General features: G+C 33.5%; 2 protein-coding genes across 9 annotated transcripts in view; one reads left to right on the plus strand and one right to left on the minus strand.

The window, feature by feature from the left end:
• Positions 1-10,948, minus strand: part of LOC143226445 (uncharacterized) — a 37,066-nt gene extending 26,118 nt beyond the window's left edge. The window contains exon 1 of one of the 7 annotated variants that reach the window (XM_076457415.1): positions 10,833-10,948. The gene's annotated coding sequence lies outside the window, so the exon portion shown is untranslated. Of the gene's footprint in view, positions 1-10,731 lie in introns of all 7 variants that reach the window. The other 6 variants (XM_076457416.1, XM_076457411.1, XM_076457410.1 and 3 more) reach the window with 6 other exon arrangements.
• Positions 10,949-10,962: 14 nt separating this feature from the next.
• Positions 10,963-25,366, plus strand: part of LOC143226444 (protein NEDD1-like) — a 54,648-nt gene continuing 40,244 nt past the window's right edge. Inside the window, exons 1-4 of one of the 2 annotated variants that reach the window (XM_076457408.1) lie at positions 10,963-11,118; positions 15,203-15,350; positions 15,565-15,659; positions 22,127-22,246. In XM_076457408.1, the coding sequence (XP_076313523.1) occupies positions 11,038-11,118; positions 15,203-15,350; positions 15,565-15,659; positions 22,127-22,246 (444 nt within the window). In that variant the 5' untranslated portion in view covers positions 10,963-11,037. Of the gene's footprint in view, positions 11,119-11,383; positions 11,403-15,202; positions 15,351-15,564; positions 15,660-22,126; positions 22,247-25,366 lie in introns of those variants that run through there. The other variant, XM_076457409.1, reaches the window with a different exon arrangement.

The following is a 25,366-nucleotide window of genomic DNA, read 5'->3' on the forward strand; positions in this document are numbered from 1 at the left end:
TTACTGAAGATTTGTTTGTGAAAGTAGTGTTTTGTTACTAGTCTCATCATGCAAAGTGCTATGTATTGATCTAAAACAATATTCCTTGTCCCCAAAATCTCAAATATTTGCACAATCTCCAAAATTTCCCAAATACATTTCAAATGTTTGTTTTTGGTAAGATTTTATATTTTGTTATTCTCCATACCTAGTGTAGGACTGTCAACTGATGAGTCTCAAAACAATAAAAAACATTAGGGAACAAAAACTTTTTTTTTGTGTTAAAATGACTACATAGTATCACATGAAAAACAAATGTTTAGTCTAAGCAGCTTAAAACTCAATGATATATATATATATATGTGTGTGTGTGTGTGTGTGTGTGTGTGTGTGTGTGTGTGTGTGTACAAACACACAGTAAAACCTGTCTAAGCCAGAAATTGCATAGAGTGGAAACTTGTACAAGCCAGAGATACTAAAATATTGCAGCATTATCTTACAATTTCTCTTATAAAAAATGCCTATATATGGTGGAACCTGCATAATGTGAACAGAAAACTATCTTTTACCTACCTCATCTGTCAAAAAGTACGATTACAACCTGAGTAAGCCAGAAAAAATATTTTTGGTTGTTTGGTTGATTTGGTGTTTTATGTCACAAAGCAGCTATGTTATCTGTGCCAAACATCCAGTAAAAACTTACAATTAAAGAAAATTTAGTAAAATTCACAAAAGAAAACTAAAGTAAAACAAAACAAAATTTAAAAGAAACAGAAAACATAAATAGCATGTTTACCATAAAACCAATGTTTACGTCTAGTCTACAACGTTAAGAGAAAACCTATGGTAATTCAAGTTGTAAAGGACTTTCTATAGTATAATTGTAATTATCATTACTCACAAGGAAGACTAACAGGTAAGTACAAAACCACCATCAGTTACCTACAATTGGCCTTTCCAGTCCTCGTTTTGAGTTATTTGATGTTATGGCCATTTTCAGAAAGTAATTCAAGTTTTAAAAGACTTGTAGCAAAATATTAATTATTATAACTCACCAGAATGACTAACAGATAGTTCAAACAACAGCGTTAGTCATCTGAGGTTGGCCTTTCCAGTCCTGGTTTTGAGTTATTTGACATTACGGCCATTTTCTAATTTCAAATCAAACTAGATGTACTTTGATTCTTAAAAGGGAACCACATTAAAAAGGCCTAATGTATAAATTAAAAAACTTAAATAACATTAAAATGATTAATAGCCTTTAAAACTAAAAAACATTACCAAGGTGGATAGTGTCACCATCACCAATAACACTGTCTAATGTTATGGACAAACTTTGGGACAGAACATGTTTAAAATGGTGCCATCATAATGATGACAAGAAAGTAAAATGTGGCTTATTGTGACATGAGTGTTACACAGACTACACATTGGTGCATCGGTTCCAGATAAAAGAAAACAATGAGTTGAAAAACTGACCAATGAGTAGTTTAGTCAGAATAAACTTCCTCTTTCCAATCCTTATGGTAGCAAAACAGCCAAAGTCCCACAGAGGGTTTTATTTGGAAAAGCTTGTTTTCACGTTGCTCACTGCAAGTCAACTGCCAGCTGGCACAGAGTCGCTGAGGCACAGCAGTGATAATGCCAGAGCAGATAGATTTAGCTGCAGTGTCAAATAGCATGTTCCCACAAATACCAACATGGCCCAGTATTCAGAAAAACTGGATAGAAGTAGATGTTAAAGAGAAATATACCAGTCGGTTTTGAATATGAGAGAGAACAGGGTGTGAACTAACATGAAGCAATTCCAGGGCCTGTAGCGAACTGAGTCAGTATAAATAGTGCAGTTTGAGTACTGCTTAGCATCTACATGATCCAGGGCAAGAGAAATGGTGTACAGTTTAGCACTGAACACAGAAGCTGTAGATGGGATTCTGTACACAACCACTGAACCACAGCAAACTATGGCAGAGTCCACACAATCACCTGATTTTGAACCATCTGTATAAATAGGAATGAAAGGATGGTTTGAAAGATGTTTAGCAAATAACAGATAGTATTTCCAATTACGAGTGTCTGCTTTTGTCAGATGACTTAAAGAAAGGCCACATTTAGGGACTGTAATAAGCCATGGTGAGATAGGCTGACCAGTGGATACTGCAATGTTATCCAACTACAAACCCAATTCAAACAACTGCACCTGGATATGAAGGCCAAAAGGAGCAATGGCAGATCGTCTGTTCTGAAAAAGCATGGCCCATCGAGGAAGGAAAACACAATCCCAGATGGGATGCTTTTGTAAGGAATGATGTTTTGAAACATATAGTAAAGACAGTTGAAAATGGCAGAGGTGCAAAGAAAGTTCATGAGACTGTGTAGGCTCTGAACTGGGAAAGTGCAGAGAGCCCCAGTACAGAGCCGAAGTCCTTGATGATGAATGGGGTCCAGCATCTTTAAGGCCAAGGTTCTGGCAGAGCCATAGACCAATGATCTATAGTTGAGTTTCGATCGAATAAGATCATGATATATCTTTAGCATAGAACACCAATCAACTCCCCAACTATTGGAACAGAGGACACGGAGAATGTTCAGTGCTCTTGTACATTTGACCCGTAGCTGCTTGATGTGTGGTATAAAGGTCAGCTTACAGTCAAAGATAATCCCCAAGAAATTTGTCTCAGGGACCAAAGGCAGCACAACTTTGCCAATACAGAGTTTAGGATCAGGGTGAATACCACGTCGGTGGCAAAAGTGCATGGAAATAGTTTTAGAGAGAGAAGTTAAAACCATTTGCTATGGTCCACTTCAGTAAACAATTGAGGGCAGTATGTAGCTGAAACAAGATGAGCATTAATCATCCTCTCTGATGTCTTACAGAGACATTAGAGTAAAAGCAATTGGACAGTAGTTTGAAGCAATCTTGATATCCTTCCCAGACTTAGAGAAAGGTAGGACAATAGACTGGTACCAGGCATCAGGAAAAACATTCTCCTACCAAATCCAGTTAAAAACAATCAGAAGAATAGAAAGAAGAGCAGGAGATGGATGGTGCAACATTTCATAGTGTACATCATTAGGTCCAACCGATGTACTGCCAGATTAAAAAGGGCCAGTTTGAGTTCCACCATTGTAAAGGGACAGTTATAGTCATAGAGACAATCAGCTTGAAAGGAAAGAGGTGATTGCTCTGCCTGGGTCTTGATGCCTAAGAAGATGGAGGAAGAAGCAGAAGTGCAAGATGCTTATCAAAAGCTTTCACCTGGAATACTGGTGATGCTCCAGGTATCAGCTACTTCTTGGACATTAGAGAGCAAGATCGAGAGGGAAACAGAATTATATTGTCCACTAACCTTTCAATTCTTGTTCCATATGACTTTTGAACTGGTGGTAGGAGATATGCCAGTTGTGAACTTAATCCAAGATTCCTTCTACCATGTGCACAGGCCCACTGGAAAGCGATGCAGTTTGAGAGTGTGGGATATCTACGGAAAGTATCCCAGCCCGTTTTTGAGCCTTCCGTGCCATGTGGCAGGTAGGATTCCACCACGATGATGAGGATATCATGGAAAACATGTTGAGGTTTTAGGTGTACATTGAGTAGCTGCTTGTATAATACAGTCATTTACTGCTGCCACACAGTCATCTCTTGATGACTTACAGATGATGGCACGATCAAGTTCTGGGAGAGTAGTGAAAGAAAACCAGTTTGTGCAATCCAGCTTTCCCCGGGGCACACGGGTCAGATAGCATCAACCACAGCCAATATCTCTCAAAATTATAGGAAAATGATCACTGCCAACCATCCATGAAAAATGGGAGAATAGTGAAGGGGAGCAAATTCAGAGATCAACAGCAGTAAAGGACTGACTAGGTGCATGAAAATAAGTAGAAGAATCAGTGTTGAAAAGAGCAACCCTTCCCATCAATATTGGCACTTACCCAGAGGGGATGATGTCCATTAAAGTCTCCCAGGATTAAAATGGGGAGACAGCATGAAGGTCTGATTGATCATAGGCCTCACCATGCAACAGGTAGAAAGAACCAACAGTGATGGCATGACCCAAGGAAACATGAATTACTATGGCCTCCAAGGGTGTGTCAAGTGGCAAAGACAGGGTGGCCACATGCTGATCAACCAACAGTACCACCCCTCCATGCACTTGTCCATCACAAAGCCTGTGGTTTCTGTACAAAGAAAGCTGCCAAAAGGTAACTGTATTGGCAGGTCTCAGAAATGTTTCCTGTAAGGAAAGACATACAGGAAGGTGGGAAACAGTGTTTTGATGTCATCCAGATTAGAATATAAACCTCTACAGTTCCTTTGTATCAAGGTGGTCATATATATTTGTGTGTAGGATAATTGGGTGGAGAAGCTTTCTATTTATGACCACATCTTTTTTCTTTACTGTTTCGATTAGAGGGAGGTCTATTAACCTCCATGGATCCTGCCCTGGGTCGATTGGGCAGGTCTTTGCTGTTGGAAGAGTACTCCAGTGAATGCAGATGTGAACAAATGATTGTTTGGCATCTTAAGGTGGGAGAAGATGTATCCCAGAAAGTGCCTGCACCCAGAACCAAAAGAAGTGAATCTTGGGATTTGTTGGAATGTATGTGAGATGGGTGTTGAAGTTGATTTATCAACTTTTTTAACCATGAAGGCCAAAAGACTTTTCATATGGTTTCAGAACAATTCTTTTGAAGGCACAGAGAGATCTGACTGCACTCACACTGTAGTAGTGGAACGAAGTGCAGCAGCATACACCTGTGATGAGGTGATGGACAGCGACTTTCGAGTCTCAGGATAAGTAATGTTATGAATCATTTTCAAATGCTGCACCTCTTTTTCTTCCAATCATTTAAGGCAGGAATGAATGTAGGACGGATGAGAGCCATTACAATTGATGCAATGAGGGTCCATTTCACACTCATAGGCATCATGGTCCTTACTACAACAATGAGCACACATCAAAGAACGACAACGTGACGTCTTTGAGTGACCGAACCTCTGACACTGGAAACATCAGAGAGGGTTTGGAATGTATGACCATACTCTGCAATTAAGATAACCTACCCTGATGATGGCAGGCAGATGTGGTGATATAACTATCAGAATGGGGATATTGGTCAGCATCCTAATTCCATCTTTGTGAATGGAGATATGCCTCACTGCAGAAATTCCTTGAGTGGAGAAACCAGCAAGAACCTCTGATTCAGGGATGTTCTTCAAATCCCTCTCAACAATAACTCCTCATGATGAATTCAAAGTAGCATGAAGTGTAACCTCAATAGGTATATCCCAAATTGCCTTTGAATGCAAGAGGAGTTCACTGTTTTGAGATGTGGATGTTTCCACCAATATGTTACCAAATCAAAGCTTCTTTACTGACTTAAGAGCCAGCAAGTCCCACTAGTCCCTTCCAAATGAAAAAGGGAGACATTTGCTCCAAAGGTTTGTCTAAAAGTGAGTGCAATATAAGAACATGAGGTACAACAGGTGAGGATTGCTGCTCAGAATCTTCAAGACGTGGTCATTTACCTATCGATTGTTTTTTCACTATTTTAAGTTTTTATTTGGAGGATCCATAATAAAAAAAAAAAATTACAGTGCCTGCTGACCCCACCCACCATGGAGCCCTACAAGAGGATGCACTACAATGTCAAACAAGGACACTGCAACAATGCCAGTGTTTCGTGAGCACTATACCCAAACAGCAGCATCAGATACAGGTGTCCATAACACCTGCTGAGAACATCCAACACTGGTACTTGGTTGACCAAAGACAAAGTGGATTAGCCGATTGACCCAAGGGGGCCACCCCAAGGCTGCCTGTTTATGGGAATTGAAGGCCAAAGTAGCGTGTTCGGGTTGGACCCCTCAATCACCAGGATCCTCTCCTTTCCTTCATGGGTTGCTTCACACAACAAACACATGGGTGGATGCTTTGATTCCAGAGGAGGTAAACTGAGAGAACAGAACCTTCCTTGAAAGGTCCCTTCACCACATACAGGAATCCACACTAAGGGGAAATTTTTTCATTAAATATTAATAAATTCTCTGACATTTTGTTATGGTAAGTATTACTTAAACATATTCTGTTCTTTTTTCTGCTGTCATTATTTTTGCAGTTAAATTAAGATTCTTGATTTGTAGAAATTTGTTTTTCAAATGGAAAATTCTACTCGTTCAAATAATTCTTACGAAAAAAATAAATTCCTACCTCTCTAATTAAAAACTTATTTACTTAATACCCTCATTTTTAAAAAAAAGCTACTAAATACCTTCATTTTTTTAAAAAGTTGTTTGTTATGACAATTCTAGTGAAATCCAAACTCTGAGAAGATTGATGTAGATTATTTTGTGAACATGGAAAGTAGTGTGAATGTTGACAAGAATGTTTTAACAGAAACTGATGAAATTGATTTAAAATTTATAACAGAATCGGAAGATAGTAACTGTGAGAGATTCAGAAGATGAAGAAAATAAAAAGATAGTGAGGAAATAAAAATTCCTTCTTTATTGCATGTGTTAAGTTATATTAATGCTATCAAATTGTATGCACAAATGAACTTCATGAAAAGGCCGTAGAGTTCGCGTTCTCTTTTAACTGCATGAGAAAGCCCATTAAAAAACTAAACAGTTGAAATTTAACACTTTTTTTAAATAAATTTAAGATTTTGTGTACTTGTGCATTTTGAATGTCTATTTTGTTTTATTATAATAAATATAGCATAAACAGTATAATAACTTTATTCACAAAAAACTTACTTCCCTTGGGTCAAGCAAGTATAATGTTCTGCCCAAAAATTATATACAATTAAGGAAATGCATGTTCGCTGTCTAAGCTGGACATTTTACTTGGTCCTGTGCAATTCCACTTTAAAAGGTTTTACTCTGTGTGTGTGTGTGTGTGTGTATTAATTATATTGACCTTCTAGTCTTGCTTAGCTAATATTACAACTTGCATGTGCTCTCTTATTACCATATCTAATAACATAAAACTGACTCAGTCTTGGTTGTGTTTTAGTATACTGATATTTTGTATTATCCAGTAACATTTAAATAGAAAATGTATATAGATTATTACTACACAAAAATAAGTCATGAAACTTGTTTTTCTTAAAATATAGAATACAAAAAAATAAAGCAAACAATTATCTCTCCCAGTTATGACCTTTCTACCTGGTTGCTGCTTGATGTAGATTTACAAGTATTCTCAATTTTACATGTAGAGATTATGAAGCAAAATATTTTTATTGGGCTTTTTGTATACATGCAGTGGAATAACCAAAAAAATCATAACTATACACTGATACCACAGAATTCCATTATAAGTTATATTTAGATCTTAACAAATATGAAACTTTGAACAGTCTAAAGACACAACCTCCTTGAAATTTTTGATCAAAAGCATGTGGTAGCTTCTTCACAGATTAAAATGGTTGAGAAAAACACTAGGAAGACATTCCGAGTTGTCAGTTGGTTATTCACATCACATATTGTGGGAAAAGTATACAACGGAGTGTTTCTAAAAAACAGAAAGAGGTGAATAGACCATTCTGTTTCAATACACAAGCTATATCTCAGTAAACTAAAAAAGATACAAGGTTCTTATTCTATATTCTAGCTTATTGACATTTGTAATTTGAGTTCCTGATTTATATAAAATTATAGACTTAGTATTTTGACATAAGAAATAACTAATTTGAATCAGTACTGCATTCAACATATCATGACTCACTAAAATGTACATTCAGGTGAGTTCTTTTACTAATCACTTTTAGATTAATTCATATATAATATTAAAATTTGATTTATAATCTACAATTTAATTCCAAACTTATTGACATAAATTAATAAAATAGTTCAATAAAATTTTGAATGCAAGTCAACAACAGCAATGACATGGCCTTTGACCCATCCTGAAAGGATTAATTGGATAGTTGCCTACATTTACAAGTTGGAGGTACAGGCACCACAACAGATTATACATTCATTCTATGTAGTTATTGTGCTGATGTGGAGATATTAAACACAGGCATTGACTATGTAGGTGACATCACTGAGGTTTCAAAAAAGGATGTTAGGTTGGAAAGAGCTAAGAGTATTGGTAAAAGCTGTTCTTTTTTGGCTGTTAGTTAAATTATACACGAGTGTATAGAAATTTTATTTAATGTGTGTTTATTGTAATTATTTTCACCTAACAGGGTGCAGTAGGCATTAATGGGTTAATATTTTCACATAGTACTGAGAAGCCACTAACTGAAAGTCATTCAAAAAGGTATAGGAGCTGTACAAATACAATTGTGAAAATCCAGTCTCAATGGCTTCTTATAAAATGGTGTTCTACAGCTCTTTCAATCTTTATTTGAAAAGGGTTTAGTAAGGACACTTGCAATGTGTGTGATTCTTTTGTAGTCAGTCTTGGAAATGCAACAACTGTAGAAGAGAAACAACGAATTTGTATGATACTCAAGATGCAACTGCTATGATGAATAAAGAACTTGATGTCAAATATACACACAAACTAGAAATTCTCAAACTTGATCTACAGAAAACTTTGTCAAGACTACAAATTAACAAAAGATAACTGGTTGTATAATCTAGACATTTGTAGTGAAGAGACATACACAAAAAATATTTTCATATGTGGCTTTAAAACAAGGCAAGAAGTGGAACTCTTGAAAATCCCCAAGGGACTAGATAAAGAATATACTTTTCTATAAATGCAATAGGCCTAATACTAATTTCTTATGATTATTATAAAAGTTTACAAACTTTATCATGACAATGTTTGGACCTAAACAATGTTTTATCTGTAAATACAAAGATATTTGACAATTTCCTACCAACCAAAGGAAACAAATACTCTAATATTAGGCAAATGAGTACCTAACTAAAGTAAAAACCTAGTATTTTGAAATTCTTCAAGAAGCCTAAGTTTAAAGTCACACAACAAAACAATTAGGTAACATTTATTTTATGAAATAAACCTTTTAATAGGTAAACTGCATCTTAAAGTCTGAAAACAATTAGGAATGATTAAAAATAGAACAGTTTATTCAGATAATGTAGTAGTAGTTCTGCATTAACAAGTAACAACAGCATTTAACTTCTTCAAACTAATCAATGTTTACTTTTCAATGATGGCATGCTACCAGTTAACTATTTAACAACGTATCATTTTTTCACGAACGAGACTTCTACTATATTAATATAGTATTTTGGATAAATACAATTCATTCGATAACTCTTAAGTAACCTAAAGAGGTAAAAGTTAAAATAATATCAATTTCAAATATCTTATTTTCGGTAATGCAGTTGATATAGAAATAAAATTAGTTAAAAACAAACAATTCAAATTCTAAAATTAAAGTATTTATAGTCATATTTAGAAAAACAATACAAAATGACATCACTTATACAATAATACCATTAAACACTTTTTCAGACAAAAAGATAATCTTTCTCACAGTAATTCTAACTTCTAAATAAAAAAATTAATTCTGTAATAATAATACAAAAGAAGTCAAACATTTATGGGATTCTGTTCATAGGCTAGAACAGTCTTAAGTCAATTTGTCAGTAATTATTTTAAAAACTAGTTTTCTACCTAGTAGTTACCTTTATAGCACGTTTCCCATCACAAAAGCATTGTGGTTTAAAGTTATCACATGCAGGAAACAGAAAGCAAGAGGAAAGCTGTGCATTCAGCTAATATTATATCATGTAAGTGTTATCTCCCAATTTTCTAATACTACGTAATTTTACAAATCTGGATACTGCATACTGGACCATTCAATTGGGTCACTGATAAATAAGTCTGCAAGGGAAAAGAATCAAGCCCAATTAAGTGTACCTTTATCTCGCTAATGTCTTGGCCAATAATTTCGCCATTTATCAATAAAACATTGCAATTGATAACTTGACTATCAAACAATTACATACGAGTGATAACTGAAGAATCTGTACAGCAGTTTAAGTGGTAATGTGTATATAATAAACCTATAAAAACTGCACACGAAGCTGTACCCGCTTCTCTATTGTTTGCCCCCTTTGTCAAATGGTGATTGCATTACCAAGACACAATCATATGAAATCATGCTAACCTTATGAATACATTATACTCATCTTACACAAATTCCATGGTTCATCTGGAACTTTCAATTAGATAATGACCAACCAAAATTACACAAATGTATGAGACAATAGGCTTAAGCTTGAACTTCACTTTGTAGTTTACATGTAAGACACTGGGAACGATATCTTTTTTTATGTTTCAAGTTAGTGTTTCTAACTTTATATTCATGTATTACAGATTTCTAAATTCTTAACAAAATGTTTAACATTAAGCTATAATAAGAGTACTTAGATTTTGAAAATCAGAATTGTCTATAATACCACTGAACACCAGACCAGTATAACTTGAGTACAAGGCCTAGAAATACATTCTTCACTCTTTGTTTAAATAAAACAACTTTCAAAAACAGTACAAGACAAAGATAAAAATAAAACAGAATCAAAGTAAAGCCAAGTAAATATCCAGTTCGTAAACTAGGTTCACTGAACACAAAAATAGTAATAGTACCAGCAGTGAGTAGCAGTAACAGCATTACTATTACTACAACTTAACTACATTTGTCTCATCTTTGTCGATAAAAATAAATATACTTTATCTCAATATACTTTTCAATTGTAAAAAAAAAAGTTAATTAATTAAATTTATCTGTAAAACTAATTAATTGTATCTTTACCGTTTACCAATGCTGTATTAGGGCTAGTCACCAGTATACATTTACTCAAATATAATGTTACACATAAATAACGAACTGAAAGTGCCAGTTGTTAGACTAACCTTGGAAGCTCACGATTATTCTTGACTCGACTTGAACTTTCGACAACGAAAGTTTTCTATTGGTTGAAATATTTAAAGCTTATATCGACCAATATAGTTATAGTAATTGGTTGATTCATGTATTGCTATTAAAACTAAATTTTATTTTATTTAAAAAATATATATTAATAAGCTCATTTTTATTTTAAATTGTAACGAAACTTAAATGAAAATTTTGATTAAGAAGTTTGATTGTATCTCTAAATCTCCGGTGTTATGGCGGTTGGAGGTGAAGAATTTGAATGTCGTAAGTTTGATAAATATTTTTGCATTCTCTAATTCATAATAACAGTAATTTTAATGTTGTAGAAAACTTAGTTAGGCTATTTGTTTGGAACAAAAGCTTGCATTATTTTTTTTTAAATTTACAATATTTTGTGAGTGTTAATAATTTAGACATTTTAAAATAAACGATGAATTTCTGAAACTAATTTTGAAAGCGGAACTTCCAAAGTTGTAACAGTGTTAGTGTTCCTACGTAAGTGGCAAATTCATGAGTTTTTTTTTTATTGACATCTGTTATGCTTGCATGTAAGTAGTAACTATTTTTCATTGATTCTGTATTTTATTTATACGTTGAAATATTAAGTTTTGTTCTATAAATTAAGTATTAAAAAACTAATAGTAAAAGTGATGCAACAGAACTTTTGTTGGTATAGACTTACTATATATAACACAGTTTATTTCATTGCATTTTAAAACCTCAGACAAGATTTATTAAAACTTATAAGCTACGTAGGATGATAGATAAATATAATGAAGAAAAATGCACCTATGTTGGTTTGAGTGTATTAGAAAAAAACAACAACACTGTTTTATTTTTTTTTTGTTGAGAGAGAGAGGAAGTGAGAACTGTATTGAGTGATTATTATTTGTTAGGTTACTCTTCAAGTAAAATTTAAAATAACTGTATAATAACAAACGGTACTTATGAAATTTGCATTGCAGTAGGGAAACTGGGAAAATATAATACTTTTACTGCTTTTGATAAGGAAAAAAATAAGGCTTAAAACAGGGGTGTTCTATTATCTTACACCTTATGCTATGTAAATGTAGCTCTTCATATATATATATATATATACACACACTTTTCAAACAGATGTAAAACAAAACAAAAAAACATTATCCAGTAAGCCATTACAAAAATTTATAAGTATTAACCCAAAATGGCATGTATACATTTTTGTTGACATCTGAAGAACGTGTATGTCTGCTCTAGGCTTCAAAATATGATATTTAGTATTACTATTTATAGTAATTTATAGCTTCTGTTTCCAACTTTTCATTCCATTACTTAAATAGACAAAATGTAGGAAGGTCTAACAATTTTTAACATTGCACAAAGTTTCATCTAATCCTGCTAGGCTCAGTAGAAAATAAGTTCTGATCTTAGTTTCTCCTTGAGGTACTCTGCACTTTTTCTAACTCATTAATATCCTTTCTGTGTTGAAGATTCATAACTGCTGTGATATCTCAATGAAATGATATTTTTATATTGAAGTTGAATAATCTAGTTGGTAAAAGACAGGAGTCTTACTGAATAATCATATGTAATCAGTTTTTTTTATTCATATTTAAACTACAAAATGTTGTTATGTATTATAATTAATCTCAGATTTATTGTTACATATACCAACATACTGTGATTTCAAATAGCTGGGAATTTTAATGTTAATTTGAAAATTAATTTAATGTTGGTATCTATCAAATTTAAGATTTACACACAACTTTATTTGTTAACACAAACATACTTTAATATACAAATAATAATACAATTGATATTAATGGCTGTTAAGAGTATTGGTTTATATATGAGAGTTTGATAAGTGTACAAACTATACTGAATCTTCTGTCTGGTCCAGAACTGAATATTTTATTGATGGTCCAGGCTGGCTTCACACTGGTTACAAGCTGAATTTTCCAGTAAAGATATTTAATGTCCTGGTAGAAATAAAAATGTCAGGAGGGATTCACTGAAGTTTGTAAATGTTCCTGGTCCAATTCTGTAGTTTTCTGATGAATAAGCATTAATCACAATTATAACTTCCGAGGCTTATAGTATAGTTACTGTAACTGTCGAATAATAATATTCTGTCTCTCGGAGGGTTGGTTTATATAGCTTGAGGTGAGATTTTTGAATGTTCAACATTCTTGTTGATTCTTGCTCTCAAGAATCTTATACAAATTTAGAGGACATGTGGGACTTAGGCAATACACTTCCAACAATGTACATCATATGTGTAAAAAAAACTATATTGAAACAAATGTAAGCACTAAAATGAATGTTCAACAGTAAATCTGTTATAATGTGCATTGGACTATTTACTTATTTTCCTTGCATTTTGTAGTAGAAGATTTTTTAGGTTTGAGTTCAATATTCTGTTGCATTTCATTTAAAGGCTTATTGTAGACGTTGTCACTGGTTGCTGTGTTAAACTTTTTATCACTTATCATAATTTCTCCTTTTGGCTTTATAACTTTAGGAAAAGTTCAGTAGAGTGGATCTTACAAACTAAATTAAGTGTTTGAACAAAATATAAATTTCCAAATACATCTTAGCTTTTCTCAACTTATATTGCCTTTTATATGTGAAAATGTTTGCTCACCATTAGGTTTGATACTGCTACCTACCCTTACGTCTATTCATGTGAGATATTTGCATATTGTCATGCTGTAACCCTCCACCAATTGGAATATGACATATCACTAGCATCTTTTCTGTGCAGTGTGTAATCACTTCTCAGTTTGTAGTTATACAACAGGAAGTTTTCATTGAATAGTTCTGTCATTTTCTTGCTAAAGTTTTAAATATTATTTAAGACCTTGTATTTGTTTTTCCAGATTTTTCAAATGTATCTTTTTGAGTTTCCACTGTTTTGGAATTGCTTTTGGGGCTTTATTTCTCCTTTTTTCATGGTCATATCCATTCATCATGATCTTGCAATTCCATGTTGCAACCACCACTGCTTCTGAGTTAACAACAACTGATCTTCCTGCCAATTTAATGGCATCAGGATGAGCTATATTTGGCTAAGAAAATAATGGGTTTGGTATGAAGACAGTTGGTTACCTTTATTCAGTCTTCTATGCCACATGATGATTCTCCTTTCTCAACATGGACAGGTATACCTGAACATTTGGGCAACTTGTTTACTCCTTATGCCTTCACTGTAGTCACATTTTACTTCAGATGAGATGTCCTGATTTCCTTCTCCATTAGTTGACTTAATCATTCAATTATGTTTTAAGTTTTTTTTTCTCCTGCTTTCCATGATTCTTCACTTTCATGTAGATCAGTCTGGGAACCAGCTACTTTCACACGTGATGTGACTTCTATGTACTCAAGGCAAACAGGCTTTTATATTTTATTCTGTGTCTCCCTAATTCAGCATGCAGTGATATGAGTTTTATGTCTCTTTGTAGGATTTAGACCCTAATATTTCAGTTTTCCTTTTCTAAACTCCAGTATTCTCAACTGGTGGTAAGTCTGAATTGTTGCATACCTCCCTTATCTCTTTGGGCTTCTTTATCTCTCATTCCATACTGAACCTGTTTCTATGTCTCACTCTTCTTCTTTCTCTCCCATACTGGTTCTGACCACTCATATTCTTGATGTTTACTGTTAGTTTTTGGTTCTCCTTCCTTGGGGTAACAGACTGTCTTAGTGATTATATCATGGGTTTGTAGGCTAGACTCTTTCCCTATCCCCTGTATGTAGGTCCTTTATGACAGATCGTTCCCTGCTGGAACAGCAGTACGTCTTTGGATTTACAGTTCCAAAATCAGAGGTATGATTTCCCTTGGTGGACACAGCAGATAGCCTGATGTGGCTTTGCTATAAGAAAACACACACTCATGACAAACTCTTGAGGGTTGCCTCGGAGAGTCTGGTTCTCCTTTCCAATTCTTCTCCTCTGTTGTTCAGTGTTTTTCACTTTGTCTCAGGAACCTGTTTCTAATCTGCAGCTTTCAGAGGCAATTTGGGACTTGCTTTGTAAGGGGATATTTCTCTCACCTGAATTTTTATTCTTATTTTTTGTCATCCTAAGGATGAAACTACCACCATATCATTTGTCTTTCAGCTTTGAAATTCTTATTGATCCTCCCATGTTATACCATGGAGTCGTATGTAACCCTTTCTTGGGTTTTCACTCCTGGTCTGTAGATGATGAAAGTCAATGTGCCCTTACAATAGTGTTCTAAGCAAGTTACAAAAGTGTTGTTTGGAAGAGCTATATAACTTTAAACTTAGCTTGTGAGTACCTGACTTTAGTGTTTGCTATCTTATAATTCATGTTTTGTGGAAAATTATTTATTTATAAATTTTTCAGATTAGCAGTTTCTGTAGAATGAAGACCATGAAGTTGGCCTCAGCTGGAGAGGAGGTGAAAATTTGGGAAGCACCGAGTTATTTCTTAGTAAATCAATATAATCCATATCAGAGTACTTCTGTTCGATCTGTAGCTTGGAGTCCAGATGATATCCTTATCAGATATTTAGCTGTTATAACGTGACTTTGTTTACTAAATCTGTAAAAAATTCTTGATATTTCATTACTTTTCAATATGTAAGCAGACTGTTAGCAAAAATCTATTACAGTCACATCTATACTAGTATAATGACAGCATTTTTCTTGTATTGTGATTGATGGTTTTAAAGGTATTATGTATTTTGTATTTCTTAACTGATATAAGCCAGCAAATAGCCAGTGTACCTAATGCTGGTGAGAAAGTGTTACTTACTTTGGTGAAACATAGTGCTTTGCATAACATTGAAGTTAGCCCAGGCGTAAGTAATTTTCCATTGTAAATGTAGAGTAAAATATGTTTGATTCATTTTGTTTTATTATTAATTTCATTGATTTTTAAACTACTATTTCCTTTTGGTTAGAGTAGTAAATTTGTGGAATGAAAATGTATATTAGATTTTGTCATTTGTATTAAGTTGGTTAGACCTTATTTGTCAATGCCTTTCACATTGGTGTCTTTCTGTTAGTTGAACTTGTAAAAAAAATTAACACGAGTAAGGAATTTACAAAGTTTAAATTGCCATGTATGAATATAATTTTTCTAACAGTGTAGTTGAATTTGTACATGGATGTGAAGAAATATATTGATTTAAATTCTGATGGGTGAAGGAACACTTTGATAAATTGGATAGCTCTCTTTTGTCTTGCATATCCTTGTGTTCTGGATTATAGTGAAAAGTTGTACATTTAATTATATGTTTGTACATGGCTTCAGAAACACTGCTCATTCATGTCTTTGCACCATTGCAACATTTGCAACTATTACCTTGCTTGTACTACCATTTTAATTCCTGCACATGCAGTAGGCCTTGAACAAAGCTCCTACCTCTAAATGTGTTGATGTGTATTACAGTGACTTATGATGTAGTTATCATTAGACTATAGCATGAGGCAACACATCTTCCATTTGCAGTAATTTCTTTGAGCATTAGTATTTTAACACAGTGGATTCCAGTTTGTTCCAGGACACAAGATGTCTGTTGGACAACACAGGGATATAAGTTGTTCATCCTTGGAAGTTTTTTTGTAGTCTTGGATGACCAACTTAAACCCCTGTGTTGTCAAGTGGACGACTGTAATTCTCCACCAAAACCATTGGTAAATTCCCTAAATATGAACTTGAAAATTTTAACTCCTACAAAAAATATCTTTTGGTCCATTAACAAACAAAAAAATAAAAAAGAGAGAGATTGTACTTTATCCAAGAGAAATGTTGGTACAATACACCAAAAGCAGTTTAAAACATGAAGAATGTCATGACATTGGCTATGAATGTTGTTTTAGTTACTAAACTTTCTATCATAGGCAAGCTGTTTCTTTGTGCTGCTTTATGCATGTAAATTTCATACCAAGAGTAAATGAGCATGAATGGCTGTCTGGTAATACAGCTCAGTTAATTACATTACCACATATTGTGCTGTGCAGTGTTTGTGTATTATTTATATTTTATTTTTAGTTCAAAATTTAAATGCTATATTCCTCTTGTCTGTAAGTCACACAGAAGTAATTATCATATGATTCTAGTCATAATATGTGCCAGAAGTTAAGGAGATTATCACATTATATTTTTTTCTAATTTTACTGGGCATAAATATTTGAATGATTGTGACTTTGTTTCTTTATCAGGTTAGTCCACCAAGTTCCATAGTTGCCTCATTCCTTACTTTTCTCTTGAAACAAGACTATAGATTCACTTGATACTGGTTTTGGCCAATACCCTTTGTAATTATTATGAAGCCTATGCACCATCATCATACCTGGCTGTTTTTTTTTTAACTAATAAAAAAAATATCTTCCTGTATATTTTATGAAACCAGACTACTATAACATCAGTTTTTGGAGTAACTGGATTATATGTTCATATTTCCATGTTTATGACATCTACCAAGGATTTTATTACTCCTTTAAAGGATTCATCTGATACTGTAATGGTGATTAAATACACTCTGATGATTAGCATTGTTATCATCATTGTGCACCATGTGGTTGGCTCCATTCTGATTTTGTATTCAAGATTTGCAACCATTGCTTCTGTTATTTCATCTGAGCTTGCTTCATTTACTGAATTATCTACCACTGTGATTTCATGTCTGGTTTTGCTTCTCAATCCCTTTTCCCAATGTGGATAAGGTAATCCACTTTCATCCTTCACTGCTTGGATTCTACAGGTGTATGTCTTTTATTTTCACTTTGGTCTTCTTGTTGTATGATCTTCTTTCAGTTGAATCTTTCAATTTAGGGATCCCTTCTTTTTTTTCTTCTACTTGTCTTCATTTCTAACTCAACTTCGTTTAAAGACTTTCCATCACAACTTATCAGCTTTATGGGAAAACTTTCATACATCCCATTTTCCACCTTGTCCTTAATTTTTTTCCATTTTGGTAAACCAGGTTTCTCATCAGGTATATATGACCTTTTCTCTCTTCTTCATGTGTCAAATCTGCAGCAGACATCGACGACCATGGCATGCCAGACTTCTCTGTTGTCAATCCTCCTTATCAACTCGATGTTGCTCATTGAGTTCTTGGTGACATAGTTATTGAGGCTGTCGATATATTTAGTTCTTTGACACCCTCTGCTTTTCCTCCCTTCCATTTTTCCACACAGCATCTGTTTCTCTATCCCATTCTTCCTACAGATGTGTCCTAGAAATTCCATTTGTCTCTTTCTTATAGTTTTCATGAGTGATCTTTTGTATCCTGCCAGTTCCATGACTTCCACATTTGTTTTTCTTTCAGTCCATGATATTTTTAGCATCCTTCTAAGGAACCACATTTCAGCAGCTTCTAATCTCTTCTCTGTATCTTTGTTCAGTGTCCAAAATGGACTTCTTTCAGTCCATGATATGCCTTTTAAATATCATGAAACACATTCTCAGGCCCATTCTGGGGTGTTTTCTTCAATTGGTTTTTAATTCTCATGAAGATGGGAAGTTGTTGGCCATATATCAGTCTCTTTCAGTTGATCAAACTTTAGTCTTTCCTTGGTTCCCAATGGACAGCTTTCTCATTCTTTGGTGGTTACTTCTCAATTTGTTTGTTGCAGTAATTGAATATTTAATTCTCTGTTCTATGCTTTTTTTGAGTTAGCTGCTTCCCCATTTTTATTTATTTTTTCATGGTGTCTAATGTGTTTTTACTCACAGGCTATGTTGATTAGCCTAATTATTCCATTACTTGAAATTAATAACCTAACATATACTGCAATGCTCCCTACAATCCTGTACCTGTTTACGCTATCGTTCCTAAGACATGCCTGGCAATGGTCAGTTGCAAAATCTCTTTGTTAATGTAAAGATGACCTGAACAAGTTGAATTGTTGTTTTCTACTTTATTTTAATAAAAGTTTGAACACCCTTACCAGTTGTTTTGAGATACATTTTCACTTCAAATAGGTTTCTTGTCATCACAAATTACATCACCAAAGTGATTATACAAGTGTAAGTCTATAGTGTTCCTTTGTGTACTGTGTTATCTGTTTAAACTCCATTATATCTGAACTTACCTCCATTACGCCATTGTTAATCATACGTGCTTGTGTGGTCCCAACAAAACTATGAAACTGAAACCAAAAGATTATCAATAGAAAAAATGACATATTTCATCCAACAGTGCAGAAAGGAAAACTAATCTCTAATTTTGTGTAGATAAAACTATTCAAGAATTTTTCATCAGTGTAGAAACATTATCCATAATTTACAGAAGAAACTACTAAAAGCCATGTTTAACTCAAAATCAATAACCTAGCATATACTGCAGTGCCACCTACATTCCTGTACTTATTTACACTTGTACCTAGGACGTGCTCAGCAACAGTCAGTTGCAAACTCTCTTTGTTAACTTGAAGATGACCTAAAAAGGTCGAAACATTGTTCTCTACTTTATTTTAATAAAAGTTTTAATACCTATCCCAGGCATTTTGAGATACATATAAAGAAGTTTATATTTACTTACTATATCTTGCATGCTGAGCCTTTCCATATTTTGCACATGGGGATGTTAAAAAAAACCTTTTTAGGTTTTATATATATATTCTGAAATAAAAAAATCATAAATTATTCTGTCAATGTTGGAGAATTCCTCTATAATTTTACTAGTCTTTCTGAATAAACTATTTTTGCATCTAAAAATATTGTTTTTGAACAAAGTTTTTCCTTCTCTCCAATAACTGAGATGAAAGAAATAATATTGGGATCTTTCCTCCTTTATCAGCCTGTGAGAACCATGTGTGGGAAATTCTGAGCTGTTGATTGGTTATAAAGCCATGATGGATCAAAGCATGAGTGTGAAAGGAAGTATTTCCAAAAATGGAAGAAATGGTTGGTGCCACTGTGTTTGCTTTACTAAATATAGTGATAGCTCAGCAAATCCAAAAATAGGAGGTTCTTATTTTATATTCTATCTTATTAGTACCAACAATTTCAGTTTTTAGTTCATAAGAAACTTTGTATATGGACATCACAAACATCTAAGTTGAGCTAACATACCACATTGTGCACAATAATTGATATTTAGATTTTGTTTAGTATTTTGTTTCATGTTAAGAAATTAACTAAATTATAATACACAAATTTTAGTTATAGTTTTCAATCTGAGGCCAAACTTATTAATATACATTCATAAAACAGTAGTTCAATAACACTTTGAATGTAAAGCAACAAATGTGATGACATACGTTTTGACACTCACTATATATATGATGGGAACCCATTTAGTGAACAGTGTTGCCCCACAGGGGGGCGTACTTACCAAAACCTGCATTGAGCAAGTACAGAAAGTATCAAATTCATCCATTCCTGCTTAGTGCCTTTTGTTAATATGTTGTTTTCTGCAAGACTGCTTCATAAGTTTCTTTCTTTTTTATTTTTAGACTGTTCTGCACTTGTAAAAAAGAACAAAAAAAAGATAATACCAGGTCATGGCTGTCTTCATACATGGCTTGAGTTGCAGTAACCAATTGCACTGTCTCTCACTGTGGGACTAATTCCAAATAATTGTGCCAGGTAACAAGGTCCAAGCACCTCTAGTGTTTTTTTCCTTATACACATTCCTTCCTCCATTTTTTCCAGTGAAATACAGGAAAACTTTTGTTTCTTCATTCCCAAGCTTGTGGGGAAGTCGATTTTGAGAGTTCTTTAATGGTCAGTGTAGTCTTACTACTGTAAGTGGATGTACCCATTGTTTTGAAAGTAAGGCTGGAGAGTTGTTACTTGGTAATGTTGTACAGTACACTTTTCTGTGTTATGAACTCAGCTATTTTTAATGATTTAGTTGAGCCAGGTGAGTATTGGTTTCATGTTTGGACACAGGCTAGGGATGCCTATCCCTGAATTTGATTATCAAGGCTTGTGTTATTACTTTCTGTATGGAATGGCCCAACTTATAGCTTTAGCCACACTTGTGGTTAGCTGTCTGACTGTGAGATAATGGCTGGTTGAGCAATCTTGCATCATGTCCTCCTCCATGACACTTTTACACCATACAGATGATTCTTGTGAAACTTTTGTTTTCCTCCTCTCATAACCATGAATATCACAATGACATTGGTAAAAAGACTGTTTCCTGCTTCAGATGGATGTCATCTTTCATCAAATGCTGATCTCCTAGGTTATTTTCTGATTTGTGGATGTCACATTCCATGGGCTCTCCCTTTTTGAAACTGTTTTTGGAAAAGAGACCTTCCAGTGGCACAGCTGTATGTCTGCAGACTTACAATGCTAGAAACTGGGTTTCAATACCTGTGGTAGGCAGAACACAGATAACTCTTTGTGCAGCTTTGAATAAAACTTCAACAAACGAAAAGAGAAACATTTTTAATATATCTGCATCAAACTCTCCTTTCTCTTCATTGTGGAATTCTACCTTTTTATTGTGCAGAATGGTGAGTAGCTTATCTGAATTTAACACTTTCCTTTCCTTAAAATGTATTTCAGATAGATACACACCTCTTTGCATTGCCTTTTACTTTCTATACCCTCTTCTAGTGCACTTTATTCATCCTTATCAAGAATGAAACTTTGTTCAAATGCTAGTGGTACTGTGCATGAAGGATGTGTAGCACACCTTTTGATTGGCACAATACATGTTGTGAAGTTTATGAGTGGAAACTTTGTTCAAGATGGGTCTTGCAGAAGCTTACTTGGCAGTACACACAAGGTAATAAATCATTGTGATGCACAGAGGTGAGTATCGATCTGAAACACATTTTCAGGTAAGGAAATTGGTAATATTAACTACACGTGGTTTAAATAAGGCTATTTCTTGAAGAATGTTTATATTGCTAATTTGTAGCAAAAAAAAGTGTGTTATTGTTTAGTAAAAGCTTCTCTGGAAATTATTTATTATTTTCATGTGTAAGTGAACTTCACAGTAATTATGGCTTACCATATGTTTCTATATTTCTTATAGTTGTTGGTTTTCACAATCTGTCATTCAAAGACCTAATAGTATTTTTCTTCTGGAAAAAACCTACCCTGTATTAAAACATACGTAAACTTGAGGATTAAGCTAAAATGTGTGTAAACAGTGAAAATTATGTATTGTAACTATGGGTTTCTCCTTTTTTTAACTTACTAACTTGTGCAGAAAATGTTTATGTAATTTTTATTGAATATCAGATAGTATATTTACTTCAATTTGCAGAGTATGTGATATTTTTCTGTTCCATAACCTGTGCATATATAATACAACATAAAATACTAATTTTTTTTCAATTATTGAAATATTAGGATGTAGTTACATATGCTGTCTTCAATAATTTATCATCACGGTTCTTGGGATTTGGCTGTAAATCTGGAAACATCATCGTCTGGGACCTGAAGTCTCAGAAAGCTAGGAGGTCATATCTGGTAAGTTTTCAGCCAGATTATTTCTATATTTCAAGTATACTTGGAGTATATTTTATCTGGATTGTACTATAACACTTCTCAGCATTGTGTGAAGAACTTCTAAAGGATATGTGTAATCCATAAGTTTTTTAGGGGTGGGTTAGTACATGATCAGTTTTACATCCAACCTGTATATGGTGTTTATAATTGTCTTTTACTTACCAAAGTGAATCTATATTTATATCAGATTTAGAGAACATGTAATGTTGATGCTGCTGAGTTATTCAGTATATAAGTTGTTTCTGACATGAAAATTAATTATGAAGCCCACAATTCACAACTTGAGTTACAACAGTTTTTTGGGATTACATTCCTCATCAATAACTTTGAACAAGAGCAACTTGAAACAACAGGGCTATTATTATTTTTTTGATCTGCCCTTGCGCAGGGTTACAAATGAGGGGTACGGTTCCCCAAAACTGATGTAACTCAATAAAGTAATGATAGATTGGGCTTCAAACTTAGTTTTAGCAACCTATCTATATTATATATAATATTCTGCATCAAATAGCTGATAATGAGAAGTTATGTTAGATTTGGTAGAGTAAATACACTTAAAATATTGTCAGTTAGCTATTTAAGTTCATTTTTATGAAAGTCTGAGATCAAATGATACTTTACATACTATGAAATGCTTATGATTGAGCATTTGGTATAAACTTCTAAATTAGTATTTGGAAAAGGTGTTTTTACATCTTTACAATATTGAAAACTGTATGTTTTTCAAACACTCCTAAACCAGCATTTATTTTTTCACTACTAATAGTTTAAAGCCTCCTGAATCACTAGAATAATAGTTTTGATAAAGGTTTTGACATCATGAGAGTTACTGAGTCTTGGCTTAGAAAACAATATTAAAAAAATAATTTAGATATACTTGGTAAAGTGACTATTTACACTAAGAAAATGTTATGATTGAGCTAGAGGATGTTAAAGAGGTTAGTAGAAATGTAGAACCAACAAGTGCATCTGTTTGTTAGATATACATAAAAGAGGTGGTTATTATAGATACCAAGAGATTGATAGATACTGATAGGAAAATTAGTAATGTTTCTAATAAGAAAGTTCTGGTTGTAAGATATTTTAATTTTATAAATATTAACTGGGATTGTATGGAATTAGCTAACAAACGTGATTGTTTTTCTAAATTAATAAAAGACAGTTTTCTTCATCAACTGTTTAGGGAACCACCTAGAAATAATACTGTTTTGTATTTGTATTACCTCTGATCAAATTGTCATGTATGAAGTTGGGGAGGAATACATTTGGAAGTTAGTAATTACAGTTTAATTAAGTTTGCAGTTTGTTGTTGTGTTAAAATTAAAGTTGATAATGTTGTAGGCTGTGTTTAATATAGATATTGTTTATTTGGAAAGGTGCTTACAATACCATGATGAGTTTGGTCCTAATGACTAAAACCTTAGGAAATAATATGAAGTTTTTATAAAAGCAATTTAAGCTAGATTGTATTTGAACATGTTCAACAATTTGGTTACAACACTAGGTTAAGAGTAGGATTATTTTAGTAAAAATATAGTAGAATCCACACTCAACTTCGAGATTAAAGTTCACGCACAAAATGATATTGAAAATTTAGTGGAAATGATGAAACTTTTGGAAGAAGGTCGGGAAACAAGAGATATAAGACTTACAGAAGAACTAAGAGCAGAAATTAATTTGATTGGAAACAAGAGTGAGGAAATTATAAGAAATAGCATACAGAAGGATTGTTTTAACAACATTAAAGAAGCCAAAGAAAATGTACAAAAGTACATAAACTATTGGATAAAATACCTAGAAACTGAATTGATAAATGCAAGGATTAAACCAACCAAATCCTCTCATTGTATCTGTTGAAGATTTTCAACCTTAAACATTACTAACTACACAATATGAAATAGGAGAATTAATTTCTTCTGCATTTGTTACCACAAATGCTGGATCATTTATGGTTGTGGGACATTCCTTGACTATTCAAACTATACAATAAGTTATGGAATTTAGAAGGCTATTTGAGTGTTTGGAAACGTCATGTGAACTTTGAAATAATTTTTAAAGTGAATGGAACTATTAGACAACAAGCTGTTTATTGTGTTGCTTATTTGAAAGTTCAAGTTTAACATCTGGCAATCTTGTTAATTAGAAAGCTGTAACAACCATCAGGTATTATTACCTACTTTATCAAATAGATTTGGAGTATTACATCAGAAGAGTTTCTAAGGCAGTGTTTAAAAGCAATGTTAGGAGGAAGACCGAAACCTTTAGTCAGGGGGCAAATGGAATATTGTGAGACTTTATGGTAAAAAATGGGGAACCTATTTAAACTTATTTAGGATCAGTCTTGGTGTCAGAAATTGCACATTGTCACCTTTCAGTACTTTTTGATCATGGCTATTAAGGAAACCAGCTTCTAACTATAAATTTAGCAGAAAGATACAATAACTCTGGAATTATGAGGGATTCTACAGCCTTGTGGATAATGTATAGATAATTATCAAATGATATTTTGTCTTCAGCTTCTGCAATGGCAGGAACTGATATCTTTTACACTGGCTTTACTGGATTTATTGAATTGTGTGCCATCATTGTCTAGTCATCACCACTCTATCTGTACTGTTTCTTTTTTTATGTTAAATGTATGTCTTGTAATTGAAATACAGTGAACAATTGCCATTGTCAGAGCCCTTGTTAATGAACTCAGTTTCTGTTGCAGTTTCAGACTACTGGAATTTATTTTTATTTTTAAATGGTGTGTCAAGAACTTCTGTGGCATTAACACCAAAACATTTTTGTAATATTATGTTTTCAACATAGACGTACAAAGGATCTGTTGCAGTGCTTAATTTCAGTCTTAATGAGGTACAATTCTTTTTTTTTGCAGCTTTGTGAGGATATTTCTCAGCACTTTGTATAGTGAGTGGATTTCTTTTTTGGCTCTCATCATCACAAGAAGAGTTCTTTGTTAAGAGGTGTAATCCTTGCTCTTGTGGATAGAAAATGTTCAAGGAAGAGGATCTTTGTGCTGAAGATGCTTCATAGTTTTTTCTTTCACAATTGCATTTTCCATAAATCAGTTGCACT

Source organism: Tachypleus tridentatus, chromosome 9 (genome assembly GCF_004210375.1).
Source record: "Tachypleus tridentatus isolate NWPU-2018 chromosome 9, ASM421037v1, whole genome shotgun sequence".
Taxonomy (NCBI): Eukaryota; Metazoa; Arthropoda; class Merostomata; order Xiphosura; family Limulidae; genus Tachypleus; species Tachypleus tridentatus.